Genomic DNA, 14,728 nt, shown 5'->3' on the forward strand with positions numbered 1-14,728 from the left:
TACCTAATAAGAAGATATATAATGAAAGTAAACCTAGAATATATATACATTTATCACATGGATAATTTTTTTAAAACTGTTACACAGGCATGAGTTGGAAAATTAGCAGTTCTGTTTTTGTTAGGTGCTGACTCATAGTGATCCTATGTAAAAGAGAATGAAACGCTGCCCAACAGTGCACCATTCTCAAAATCATTGCCATGTTTGAGTCCATTGTTACAGCCACTGTGTCAATCCATCTTCTTGAGAGTCTCCCTCTTTTTTGTGCTGACCCTCTACTTTATCAGGCATGATGTCCTTTAACAGGGGATGATCTTACCTGGTAATGTGTCCAAAGTATGTGAAATAAAGTCTCACTATCTTCTGGTAGCATAGTGGCTAAAGCACTTGACTGCTAACCAGAAGGCTGGCGGTTCAAACCCACCAGCCACTCCTCGGAAGGAAGGTTGGGCAATCCTACTTCCGTAGTGATACTGCCTCGGAAACCCAAGGAGGGGTCGCTATGAGTCAGGGCTGACTTGATGGCACACAACAACAACAACAACAATCTTCATTTCCAAGGAGCATTCTGGCTCTACTTCTTCCGAGACAGATTTATTCATTCTTCTGGCAGTCCATGGTATATTTATTTAATATTGTTTCTCAACACCATAATTCAACTGTATTGACTCTTTGGTATTCCTTACTTGTCCAGCTTTCACATTTTAATACTCTTTTCTCCATTAATCATGTTGCTGCTTACTGGTCCAGTTGTGAGGATTTTTGTTTTGTTACATCACTCATGCATTATGTAAAAAAAGGTAAGACTGGGATCACTTAGCAAAGTGAATTGCCTTCATTAAATTAAATTTTTAATTAGCTAGAACATTCCATTGTCACAGCTTACCACCACCAAAAATATTTTTCATTTCATAAACTGACTTAAAATTTTTCTTATTTAAGTATTCTTAAAATAAAGCTAAGTATATATAAAATGTTAAGATTTAAATAGCTACTATTGCTATTTCATTTCCTTCATTTTAAAACCTTTTAAAAGTATAACCAACTGAGTATATATTGATCATCTGGTTGGTAATTTATTCCTGCAACTATTGTTCAAAGATAAGCAATCTGTTTTGCTTATGTTGGGAACAGAATTATGCCTAAACTAAGCTAAAGAAAGTAACTTTATCAAGGGAGTAATAAATAATAGTCCGTGTCCTCCCATCCTTTTGGGAAACACTTCTTGCCCTGGCTGGAACTAAGTTATTTAAACTTAGTTTTTTGTTGTTTTTCTTTTTGCAAATAGTACATCCACGTAAATAATAAACACACACATAATGTGTAGACATGATGAAATTATGAAAAAAACTGAGTTCTGACATAGTGTGGCTATGCATGTACCACGTACTACATCTCATGACATTTCCAGAAGTTAATTTCAGGCTCGTTCAGTAGTCTGAAATGTTGCTTTCAATCATCATAAAGATAGAAGCTATAGTCAAGAAGTCATGGATCAAGCTTGGTAGGTCCCTGGTAATAGGCAAATAAACAATTGAAACTGCATTTGTTTCTATTAATTTAATAGTTATATTCTTACTGCTTTTGAGTCATCAATCAGAACCTTTAACCTGCCAAAACCTATCCATAAATCACATGCTATCCCTTGGAAATTTAAAGAAAGTGACGTCTGCCCTGACATAAATGGTATTGAGTAGCTATCGAGGAATTTCGATTCAATCTGCATTCACATAATTATCACAGTCATCATCCATCTCTGGCTTTTTATTGGAGGAGTAAACAAGCAAAACTGATACACAGTAACTCTTGGCTCAACAGTTGAATGAGTAAACCTTATCATTCATTGTAAGTAAAAACATTAGGTATGTTAGGTCTACTTATTTCATAGTCTGATTATGTCATATTATTGCCAATGTCTTTGATAATGATCATAAGTCACCTTAGTCATATACTGACGAGCTTATTTAAAGATCCTTACTTCTTTTACACCTCACGTTTGAATTTCTTGATCTCCACTAGAACCAAAGAGCTCTGGTTAAGGCATTTGACTGCTAACCAGAAGTTCGATGGTTCAAACCCACCAGCTGCTCTGCAGAAATAAAATGAAGCAGTCTGTTTCTGTAAAGATATACAGCCTTGGAAACCCAGTAGGGGTCACTATAAGTAGGAATTGACTCAGTGGCAGTGAGTTTGGTTTTTTGTTTACTAGAACCAGCTAGTTATCAATTATGTTGTGCCCATTTTTTAAGTTTATAAGTCTGAATCTTAGATACCTTTAGGAACATGTGAAAAAAAAAATAAACACAAGTCCTACAGCATCAACAAGATGGATTGACACAGTGGTTGTAGCAGTGGGCTGAAACATACCAGTGATTATAAGGCTAGTACGTGACCAGGCAGTGTCTCATTCTGTTGTATGTAGGGTTGTTGTGAGTTGGATTCAACTCAGTGGCACCAAAGAACCACCCCCACCTATACCACCAACTTCAAACTGAATGTCATAAGGATGGAAGAAAGGGCAGCAAGAGAGTTGGATTGTTAACAGAGTTGTTGATTCACAAGCAGAGAAAGGAGCTGGGGATAATGAATCCATGAAAACATCAACAATTATGGTCCCAAAGTGAATGGCCTGAGTTGGTAAACAACGTGAAAGAGTGAATTATTATATTCTGAAAGGGAACAAAATCAGGCTGTCTCTATAGTAACAATTCAGATCAAAGCAAAGCTTCTGGCAAATGAAAGAGGAACCCCAGATTTCAACGTGGCCTTCACCTGGATTTCCAGTTTCATGAGAAGGATTGGCCTTTCCGTGAGAATGAGAACCATTGTAGGCCATTAATTTCTGGGCTTTGAAGGGGTCCAAGAATTGGATGATGATAATAAACTAAAATGGTCTATTTTAAGATGAAAGCACATTTTATTTGGTTACTTTTATTTGTTGACTTCAAAGACATTATCAAAAATGATGTTTAAGATTCATGAAAGAAAGAAAATAGAAACATCTTGTTCTTGTAGCTTTAGGCCTAGGATCATTTCTTAACTAATTTCTAGCTCTTCATGCATTCGCACTCTTTGGTTTTAACATGGTGTTCTATTTCCAGCACCATCTTGTTCAGTTCACCATTGGCTGCACTTCGTTTAGGAAAATATTTAACTTTAAATGAAGTTTCCATGAGATCAGTTTTGTCCTGCTAATGTTAAAATGCATTGGACAAAAGAAAAAAATTTCAACATGTTAAAGAGATATTGGTATAATACACTTAGGAAAATAATGCAGGGGTTATGAATGTAATGTACACCTTGTTTGTATAAAAATACGGTAATGTCACAGATATAGAGATTAAAGAATCTCAGATCTGATGAGAATATAATAATTGTATCATATTCTCATCAGATCTGAGATTCTTTCATTGAATGGACAACTTTGCCTTGAAGTCTAAGGTTGGATGACAATAGAATCTTATATAAAATTGAAAGTTTAATTTGTAGTAAGAGTTTAATAAGATAATGTAACTTACCCCACAATTGTTTGTATAGACATAAAACTGATTCAAGAATGGTTTAGTAAATCATAAGAAATCTATGATAGGGAAGAAGTCACATTGAATGTCATGAGGATCTCTTTGGTACAGTTTCAGAAGCAGAATAACAGATGATCCATTATTACATTTTTAATGTATCATTTCCTTGTTTAGAAATCTTAAAAAGGCACAAGAGTCTGTCTTTCGCACAGAGAAAGAAATAAAAGATACCCAAAAAGAAATAGATGACTTAACAGTAGAGCTAAAAAGTCTTGAGGACAAAGCAGCAGAGGTTGTAAAGAACACAAATACTGCAGAGGTAAGACTTGTTCTATATTGAAAGAGGGGAGGGTATGGTATTTGGAATAATTTAAAGAGTTGGGTATCACTGTCTTGCATATACTAAACATTAACATGGATAAAAAGTTCTATATTAACTGATTTGTACAATTAAATACTATATACTAGAAAATACAAATATTTATGATCCTGTACCCAGAAATAATCACTTAATGTTTTGTTTGCCCAGTGTAATTAAATAGTGAATTTGGATAAGGAATATATATGGGTACTTTGCATTTTAACTTTTCTGTAAATTTAAAAGGTTTGTTTTTAATTTCAAATGGAAGAATGGGGAGAGATTACTAACTCTTTATCTTTGTAACATTAAAGTACCTGTTCTGTCTGGGAGGAGTCCCTGGGTGATAGAGATGGGTAGCACACTTAACTGCTAACCAAAAGGTTGGAGTTTGGTTCTATCAAGAAGCACCTCATTAAGAGAGACCTGGCAATCCGCTTCAGAAAAAATAGCCCTTAAAGACCCTATGGAGCCAAGTTCTGACACACATGGAGGTCCCCATGAGTCAGGATCCCATCCATTGAACAGTAACTGGTTTTCTGTTTGGAAAGATTATCTATAGCATTTCTTCTTGATGTTTTTAGGAGTCCTTACCACAGATCCAAAAAGAACATCGTAATCTACTTCAAGAACTAAAAGTAATTCAAGAGAATGAGCATGCTCTTCAAAAAGATGCACTTAGTATTAAGTTGAAACTTGAACAGATAGATGGTCACATTGCTGAACATAATTCTAAAATAAAATATTGGCAAAAAGAGGTGAGACTGTTAGCATTTAAATTTCACTTACTTTAAAATACATCTTTTATGGAGAAAAGTTTTTTGTTTTTGAAATATGTTGTGATTCTTAATTCCAGGATATAAACACTTCTCAGGTTTACAGGAGATATAATAATGTGTAATGATCAAAATATACATAAAAATCAGGGTAGTGGTTAGAACTAGTCAACTGCAGTTTCACCCAAGGGATAATCTGGAAGTTTTCACAAAACACTACATGAACACTTTGGAAAGTTACAGTATTTCTAAGTCCTTTAAAAAACTGATACACAAATTCATTAAAACCACATAGCATACTGTACACTGTTGTGTAATTTGTCATATATTGTTGATTTTTAAACATTTACCTATAGTACTGTACCTTCTCTAACATTCGTTCAAAATAAACTTTTAGATCTCAAAAATATCATTGCATCCTATAGAAGATAATCCTGTTGAAGAGTTTTCAGTTCTAAGTCCAGAAGATCTTGAAGCAGTTAAAAACCCAGATTCTATAACAAATCAAATTGCGCTTTTGGAAGCCCAGTGTCACGAAATGAAACCAAACCTTGGTGCTATTGCAGAGTATAAAAAGAAGGTATGGGGGAAGTATTATGTTTAATGGTTTAAAATTCCATTTTGTCCATAGCCTTAATTGTGAAACTTCAATTTTATATAATTAACAATGTTGATTCTCACCGATCAGCTCAATTTTACCAGAATAGATGGTTTTGTCATAATATTCTTTTCATAGGAAGAATTATATTTGCAACGGGTAGCGGAATTGGACAAAATTACTTCTGAAAGAGATCATTTTAGACAAGCATATGAAGATCTTCGGAAACAAAGGCTTAATGAATTTATGGCAGGCTTTTATGTAATAACAAATAAATTAAAAGAAAATTACCAAATGCTAACTTTGGGAGGTGATGCTGAACTGGAGCTTGTAGACAGCTTGGATCCCTTCTCTGAAGGAATCATGTTCAGGTTTGTGATTATAAATGTAATGAGTTTAGAATTGCACTGTTACTTATCTTTACATATTCTCCAAGCTCTTAGTGCTTCTTGGGGATGATATGAAGGTTAGGTCTAAAACTTGTTTCACTTAATGTTAAATATTAATTTGTTCACATACTGATATTTTACAGCATAAATTTTAATTCAACATCAACTATTTAAAAAGTAAAAAATACAATTGGGAGAAGACAGAAGAATAGTGAAGCTATTTATTAGCCTATTTAGTAGGTCTGTCTTTGTTCATCCTTAAGTAATATTGTGAAAAGCAAATTAGAGTCAAGGTGGTAGAAGCCAGTTGAAAATCACAATCTTAAATAATTTCACTAAAAGATTTTTCTGATTTCAGTGTCCGACCACCTAAGAAAAGTTGGAAGAAGATTTTCAACCTTTCTGGAGGAGAGAAAACTCTTAGTTCACTGGCTCTAGTATTTGCTCTTCACCACTACAAACCCACTCCTCTTTACTTCATGGATGAAATTGATGCAGCCCTTGATTTTAAAAATGTGTCTATTGTTGCATTTTATATATATGTAAGTAATCATTTAGACGTTTTCATTTTGAAAATTTTATATAGATTTGACTTATTCCTTACTTTTGAGCTTTTTCCCTGTTCTCTTAACTCCATGTCCTATGGTATGAAAGCAGGGTCCTTTATTTTAACCAAATATTTCTATTTAGAAAGGTAAAATATAAATTGACGATGTGAGTTAGGCACCAATAGCATCCCAGGTCTGCTGCATGAATCTTTTCCACTAGAGGACTTCTAGGCAACCATGCTTCCAAAATTTCTGAATTCCTCCCAAAGCCAAATAGTTATGTGCATTACCCATGTCTCATTCCTGTTTATGTTCATCAATGTAATGTTGAATTTATGGCCCAAAAATAATTTTAGAGAAGTGAAAGCTTGGGTGTTCATTATATGCCTTTACCTTTTGTAACAACATTTCTAACTTTCCCTTTCTTTCTCTTTAGGAACAAACAAAAAATGCCCAGTTTATAATAATTTCTCTTCGAAATAATATGTTTGAGATTTCAGATAGACTAATTGGAATTTACAAGACATACAATATAACAAAAAGCGTTGCAGTAAACCCAAAAGAAATTGCATCTAAAGGACTTTGCTAAACGTCCTAATACTGAAGATTCATCAAATTCAATCTGCAGTTTACATATTGTTTTCTTTTTGTAGATGATCGTATAAAATACATGTTCCTAAACAAAACAATTTTGTGCTGTTAATTTAAGACATGTTGTAAGTCTAATAAAATATTCCCAATACCCACCCAGAGGAAGTTGTAGGAATCTGACAATTTTCTAAGCCACAGATTGAACAAATAGGATGCCAGGAGGGTTAGATGACTTGCCTTTATTTCCAGGTTGCTACCAGCAGACCTAAAAGTGTCTTAATTGATGCACAATAAAGTTCTAAACTAGATCCAGTGATCAGAGCTCAAACATGTCTCATGTACTTTCAGTCTGCACTGGAAAAGCTGCCAACTAATCTTGAATCGGGAGCTCTGGTAGCATAGTGACTAAGGCACTTGCCTGCTAACCAGAAGGCTGGCAGTTCAAACCCACCAGCCACTCCTCAGAAGAAAGATAGGGCAATCTACTTCCTTAGTAATAACTGTCTTGGAAACCCAAGGAGGGGTCACTATGAGTCAGGTCCAACCCGACGGCACATAACAGCAACAACAATCTTGAATCAGTTCTTAAAATTATTTGAATTCAACTCAAATTTAGATTATCACTGTATTACCCAAAGAATAGAAACAACTTTTTGATCAATCAGTCTGAATTATAGGAAAGGGAATTGAAGTATCTTAATATGGTGTATCAGATTGGCAGGCCCTATCATACTGTAATAGGCCCGTGAGTGTTACAGTAGTACTGGAAATAAATTGGCAACCACTTGCTTTTTAGAAGATAATCTACTATTGAATCAAGTCTTTGCCCTAGCTAGTTAATTTCTAGATATATACCCTGAGAAATTAAGAGTTGATCAGCCCCATTCAGTGCATCGTTGATTTTTAAAAAAAACTGCCGTCAACTCGATTCAACACATAGCAACCTTTCCTTGGCATTTCTGAGGTGGTATCACTATGGAAGTAGCTTATCCACTCTTCCAGGAAGTGGCTGGTGGGTTTGAACCACCAGCCTTCTGGTTAACAGTCAAATGTCTTATGCACTACACCAGAGCTCCTTGATTAGGCATTAAAAGTCCAACAGTTTATAATATATACCCATTAGCATTTAAATATATTGTTATGTGCCATCCAGTCAGACCTTGGGTTTCAAAGACAGTATCACTACATAAGTAGATTGCCCAACCTTCCTTCCAAGGCATGGCTAGTGGGTCTGAACCGCCAGCCTTCTGGTTAGCAGTCAAGTGCCTTAGGCACTAAGCTACCAGAGTTCCTTGTAAATATATTAGTATGGATTTAAAAATCTAACTCAAGTACATTCATTTACTTATGTAAAGATAGTCTTAAAATTTAATGGATATACACTTTTGTAACTAGAAAAGGCTCATTTTAAAGTGCTTTTTCATTGGTGAGGAGAGATGAAATTTGATTTACATTTTGATAATCATGGAGTTCTAAGTAGCTCAGTATAAAGTTTTAAATACCCATAACCATGAAAATTCCAAAATGTGAGCACTTTTTAAGCCACTCAATACAAGTGAAGTAAAAATAAGTTTATTAAAACACTTGCTATACATGAAACCTAGAAATACTGCAAAAGTTACACAGTCTAATCTTTCTTGTAAAAATATGAATAGCAGTAGGTATAAGAAAATCAGTTACTTGGTATTTGTATTCATGCACACTGCATAAAATTTATCAAAAATAATTTTGCTAAGAAGTTACAGAACAGTAATGTCGAGCCTAAAATGTTCATAGGCATTGTATGTACTTCAAATATTTAGCTATAAGCAATTATTAAACAGATTGGAAGTAAATGAAACTACTACTGGCCTATTTAAAGCCAGAATGACGGCATGAACTCTGAAGAGAATGATTTTGAATGGTTTCTCCCACATACTAACTATATGGCCTTGGGCAAGAGACTTCTGTGCCTGTTTGCTTCATGTATAAAAAGTAGGAATCAATACCCATTTCAGAACTATGGGATTAAGTACTTTATACAAAATAACATCGCAATGCTTACAATATTTTAAAATACATGGCACTTTTGTGTTAAGACTTAATAAAACCATTGCAACTTCAGTCTAAAGTTAATGTATTTCCATTTCCAAGTAGCTGAATAGATATCTCCCTCCACCCCCAATTACACCCTTCACGTCTCTTTGCCCCCACAGGAATTGTGGTAGGCATTATTCTGATTTTGGTCACAAACGGCATTCATATGGCCACCTTGGATCGAACTTCTTTGTAAAGGACTTGTTTTCAGCAATAAGCCCTTAGTAGTGCCTTGTAAGTTATGGCCTTAATACAGCCATACTTATTCATTATAACTTCCTTATATATTATCTGTAGACCAGCAACATTGTCTAGCCTGACCTTGAAAGTCATCTTGAACTAACACTCCTAGAGATGTAATCAAGAGCAAAAGCCTATTTTGGAATTTGGAAAGCAATAGTTTTTGCCCTTAAAGTTGCATGGACAACAGACCCAAAAGTCCTACACATGCATCACTGCTCCAGTCACTGAGAGGACTAAACTAAGGAGTGTAACAGCTAGGTAGGCTTCCTTTAAGCACAATTCAAGGAAATTAGATAAAATTGTTGGTGCTTTGGTATTAGTATATGTTTAGGAGATAGAAAAGTTATTCAGTTTTTAAGACAGTTCACATGAAGACATCAAAATCTGATAAGAATGTAGTATGTCACCAACTCTGTTCAAGTAACTCAGGTATGTTTTGAAGAGTTTTTACACAAGAACTAATTTAACTAGTGGAAAAACTAAAACTACAAAATCAAATACAATCTTTACATTTACAATAAATTACAGAATATGACAATTAGAAAATGTCATTCCCTAACTAAAAGCAGTAGTACCTTTATTTGGAATTAATATTTATAAATATTTTAGGGCTCTTTAAAATACATTAGATGTGTGGCTCAGGAAATGTTTGATCAAATAGATCTTTAACATAAGCACTGCTTTAATCACTTTTATACTGCACTTCTTAACACCTTTATTCACCATTCAATAGCTTCAAGCCACATAAAGGCATAGACACTTTCCGGATCCTGCCATCTCTTAAAAGCCACACATACATAAAGAATTACAAAGCCAACCACTGCATTATATATAATTAGAGTAAAAGATAATATTGGTACAGGGTTGTTTAAATGTAACAATGCAATATTAAGTCGATTTCTGCCAAGTCAAAAATGTGACAATTTTAATAAATTATAAATATTAAATCTTAATAATTTAAATGTTAACAGGCATTCCATGTCATTGCTAATTTTCACACATTTCTATCCAAGTATGAAAAGTATAACAAATACTTTTATGTATTTGATGCCACTTTAAAATTTAGCTTATTTATCCATGCTTTTCCTATTCATTTAATCTCTGCAGTATAGCATAAGCCTAAGTAATTTAGATATGAATTTTCAATGAAGTTATTTTCCACATGAATTCCTTCAGCAAATATAAAGTGTGAGATAATCTATCCTTTAAATCATACACATTGCTAGAAAAACTTTGATAAACAGAGAGGGACACTTCAGAAAAATATATTGAAGTGATTTCATTTAAAAAGATGATTATGTGTTGATTAAAGAAAAGTATCAATATCAGTATCACAGAAATTAATGTAACTATAGCAATATTCAAAATTTTAAAAAATTCATTTTCATCCTTATCAGGCCAGGAGGATGGCATCCTTCTTGACGAAATTTTCATTTCAGGAATGACGACTTTGTTAATTTGTCCAATTTCTGTTCTGCACCATTCTTCTTTCAATACTTGGCTTACTCGAGGATAAATTTCAACAGGTTGGACCTCAGGAAGTGGTCTTTGCTTCAAGATCTGCACACGCTGACGGACATCATCAACTTTTTCAAGAAATTTAAGTGGAGCTGCTTCTTGCAAAGATGTTGTCAGTGTCATTAATTCAAGCTGCTCTTCTCTCATTTCTTTCATTCTTTCAATTTGTGGAGTATATTTTTGATTAATCAAATTTCCAACATCACAGACAGCAGTTAGGAAAATTTTTTTCTTCTGTTCTAATGTATCACTAAGCTCCTTAAAATAATGGAGAACAATTTCCTTATCACTTTGGACCATTTTCTCAGAATGAGATTTTTCTTTTTCTAGCTTTTCAATAAGTCGGGTAAGATTTGTCCAGTATGTGTCAGTTAACTGTTCAAGCAGTTTTTGAGGGGTGTCCTTTTCTTTCAGATAGGCACTTTGAAGATCATCTATAGGATGACCATGATGTTGACCTATGGTGAGGCAATGACCACAAACTAATTTTTTATCTAGTAGACAATAAACATTTAATGGTTGCCTATAATGTTCAGAGCAGGTGACAATATCTGGATGGTCTTCTTGCTGGTACTTTTCAATAATAGCCCTTAGTGCGAAATTAACAGGCAAAGACTCAATACCACTTGGAGCGATTTCAATAATACTTCTGCAGTTAGGGCACTTAAGTGGAATTCGTAAAGGTCTCCATATATGAAAGTGGCCAGATGCCTGAAGAACGTTTTCTAAACAATTTCTACAAAATGTATGAGAGCATGGTAACACACGAGGATCTTCAAAAATACTGTAACAAATGGGACATGTTAACTCATCCTCAAAATTGTGCATTTCCTGTCAAGAGAAAAAAATTAAAATTTTAAGTATAAATATTACAAAGACACTTGCACACTTTAAGTGAAGTTGGAGGAGTTAACTGCCAAAATGTTGACATACTGTACCATTTAAAACCACTCGTCTCAGTTTATCATACTGTGGTGGCTTGCATATTGCTAATACACTGAAAAAGCTATGCTACTAGGATTTGAAATACCAGCAGGATCTCTCATGGTGTTCAGGTTTCAGCACTGTTTCCAGACTAAGACCAGGTAGGAAGAAAGGCCTGGCCATCTACTTCTAAAAATTAGCTAATGAAAACCTTGTGAATCACAACAGAACACTGTCCAACTCATTTGCTTGGGATACCCCACCAGGAAGTATCGATCACGTTTGACTAGATAAGGAAGAGGACATCTATCCTGTTTAGAAGGCCAATGAGGGCAAGAGAGACGTTCAGTGAGATGGACTGGCACAACTGCCACAGTGATAGACTCAAACAAACCAGCAATTATGAGGATGGCACAGGACTGGGCAGCATTTCCTTCTGTTGTACATGAAGTTACCATGAATTGGAGCCAACCCATCAGCAGCTATTTTATCTATCCACAGCTATCATTTAAAAGAGGATCATTAAGGAAGGTTATCTACTGAGATAAAATAATGAAGCTTTCTTAGCAATTCAATTCCTGTATGTTGTTTGTTGTTAGCTGTCAAGAGTCAGCCCCCAACTCCTGGTGATCCCATGTACAAACAGATTGGACCATCATGATCTTTTGGAAGTAGATTGCCAAGTCTGTCTCCTAGTCTTAGTCTGGAGGCTCAGGTAAAACCTGTTCAGCATCACACCAATATGCAAACCAGACAGGTGAGGGCTACACCTGAGGTACACTGAGTGGAAATCAAACCCACGTCTCCCACATGCAAGACAAAAATTCTACCACTAAACCACTACTGCCCCCAATATATAATGAGTAATTGATCATCTTTAAAAGCTTATTTCTTTGGAGCAAAATTCATCCTACACAAAACAATTCCAATAAATTTGTCATAAAATGCTTCAAATTAAAGACAATTAAGTTTGTTTCCATGTAATGCAAACCAAATAAAGTTTTTCTGTTGAAGTCTAATAAGTACACTATTCTAAAATCAAAATAAACTATACATATATAATGTATATAATGAATATGTTAATTTGAGCATTTCTATTAAATAATATTAGGAAGCTCTGGTGGCATAGTGCCTAAGTCATCTGACTGCGTTCAGAGGCAGTTGAAACCCAAGGAGGGGTCGCTATGAGTCGGAACCAACTCAATGGTTATAAGTTTGGGTTTTTTGGGGGTTTGTTTTGGTATTAAATAATATTACAAGGTAGGCCTAGGGAGGAAAAATGTATTCTTCAATTAAAAAAAAAAAAAACATGCTCTCATATGGCTCAATCATCATTTCTAAAGCAAGTTACATGAATTGGTATCAACTTAGACAATGGATTTGATTTTTTGGTTTTAGTAATCATTACTGTAAATCTTAGCTTCTTAAATTAAACTACTAATTAAAGCCCAAACTCAACATGGTGCAGTTTTCTAACGCAATAATTTTAACCTGAAGGTTAGGAAGGGGAAAAAAATTAATTGCAATGAAAATCAGTATGAAAGAAGTGTTGACAGTGATAGCTATAAATTACTTAAGTAAGTGAAAAACAAGCATTAGTGGTAAAGAACATAAAGACCACCATCTTACCTTCATGAAAAAAAAAAAAAAAAAAAAAATCCCTTGATGAGTAGTTTCCTGAAATGGTTCCGAGCAAAGGTTCAGAGACCCTCTCTGACACAAGCAGCTTGACCTCTTGGTAAGGTAATCCTGACATCTCCACAGACACTTGACAGTTTTGCACCCTATTACCTCTTAACAGTTTTCCTTTGTACCTATCCTCAATGCAAGTCCCGGTCCTCAGGACCTTTTTAGTGAAAAATCAAGTTACACCACTGTTTAAAGAACCTTAAAAAATAAACCAGGCGCCATTCATGTAAAATACATCCATCCCTCACCTGACTGACATGATTAGGTTCCAAAGCCCAGGTGGTTATGTAAACTTTCTTAACCTATAGCATTCTGCAGCTCCCGGCAAACTAGCCTTCAATGATGGTGAAGAGGCGGCAGAAGAAAGGAGACCCTCAGGCAGCGGCTTCCAACCCTGCCCCCCCTTCACTGCACTCTTCTGCTCTGTCCCTCCTACATCCTATACTCCTCTTCCACCTGCACCTCTTAGTCCTGTGTCCCTCTGGGGTCCCTCTCCTTCCTAAGACCCCCTTCCCTCTAGTTATGTTTCTTGGACAATAGGAAACACCTATCTCTCCCGCACACCCAGGCACCTCTTCTCCCTCCAGGACCCCAGGTCCCTACCAGCTGGGGTTTCTATGGGTGCACAAAGGTTCCTCATAGGACCACCACCTGGCTGAGGAACCTGCTCTTTTCTCAATATCGCTCCCCCCGAACTTTCGAGCTCCTCTCTATGCTCCCAAGAGCCATCCCCGAACTCACTGCTCCAGCTGGTGCTGCAGAACGTGTGGGCTCCCACACACACCCGCGTCTGCACCCAGGTGAAAGCAGGGTGGGCCTCCCTGCTTCTAGTGCTGTTTGTGAGTCCCAGCCCCTGCTTCTCCGGTACCACATGTCAGCTTGCAGAACTTACGCAGGCCCCACACAAGCCCCAGGCTGGATCCTCTTGCACCCCCTAGACCCACCCGCCCTCCTCCAGCACAGCAGGCCCCAGTAGAGAGCCCTCACGCACTGCCGCTGTTGCTCAGCAACGCAGGACTGAGCTTGCGCGCAGCTTTTGCACCCACGCTCACCAATTGCCCCTAGCCGGCGCAACCACTCCCTCACCCGACCTGAGGCTGAGCGGACCCACCGCTCCAGATGGTGTTGCCTTCCGAGACACCACTCACACCGCAGCCCATTCCCTAACGCACACCCCTACCCGCCTCAGTCCCCTGGTCCCCCAAGTGGAGGGGGCCGGGACTCCCTCAGGCGCTGCATACAACCCTCACCTCTGGACTTTTACATTAGCCTGCTGGGTAGATTTAGATTTCTTACTGTTGTCATAAACCAAAATGTGATAGTGAGAATTAGGTGTATAAACATTATCAAATCCTCCTTTCTAAACTATAAGATAAAAAGCTTAAGGAAACAGCATTTAAAATTATGTTTGAAATATATTTTGTTTTAAATTAAAAAAAAAAAAAATAGGCTTTCATTCTGGGCTCCTTTCACCATCTGCCAAGCCAAACTCTTTCT

The 14,728-nt window shown here is 36.2% G+C and overlaps 2 protein-coding genes across 2 annotated transcripts in view; one reads left to right on the forward strand and one right to left on the reverse strand.

Moving 5' to 3' along the window:
- SMC4 (structural maintenance of chromosomes 4) overlaps positions 1–6,779 on the forward strand; it is a 39,402-nt gene extending 32,623 nt beyond the window's left edge. Inside the window, exons 17-22 of the mRNA XM_007948774.1 lie at positions 3,696–3,840; positions 4,464–4,637; positions 5,053–5,235; positions 5,392–5,624; positions 6,001–6,184; positions 6,627–6,779. Of these exons, the coding sequence (XP_007946965.1) occupies positions 3,696–3,840; positions 4,464–4,637; positions 5,053–5,235; positions 5,392–5,624; positions 6,001–6,184; positions 6,627–6,779 (1,072 nt within the window). The remainder of the gene's footprint in view (positions 1–3,695; positions 3,841–4,463; positions 4,638–5,052; positions 5,236–5,391; positions 5,625–6,000; positions 6,185–6,626) is intronic.
- Positions 6,780–10,228: 3,449 nt separating this feature from the next.
- Positions 10,229–11,446, reverse strand: TRIM59 (tripartite motif containing 59). Its single transcript, XM_007948764.2, has one exon. It carries the CDS (start codon positions 11,444–11,446, stop codon positions 10,229–10,231), a length of 1,218 nt encoding a protein of 405 aa, XP_007946955.1.
- Between the last annotated feature and the right edge of the window lie 3,282 nt (positions 11,447–14,728).

The sequence above is a fragment of the Orycteropus afer genome, unplaced genomic scaffold (genome assembly GCF_000298275.1).
Source record: "Orycteropus afer afer isolate SDZICR_OR568_19922 unplaced genomic scaffold, OryAfe1.0 scaffold00223, whole genome shotgun sequence".
NCBI classification, from domain to species: domain Eukaryota; kingdom Metazoa; phylum Chordata; class Mammalia; order Tubulidentata; family Orycteropodidae; genus Orycteropus; species Orycteropus afer.

Excerpts from the sequence above, each read along its gene's own strand:
- TRIM59 (XM_007948764.2), bottom strand. The coding sequence starts at position 11,446 with ATGCACAATTTTGAGGATGAGTTAACATGTCCCATTTGTTACAGTATT.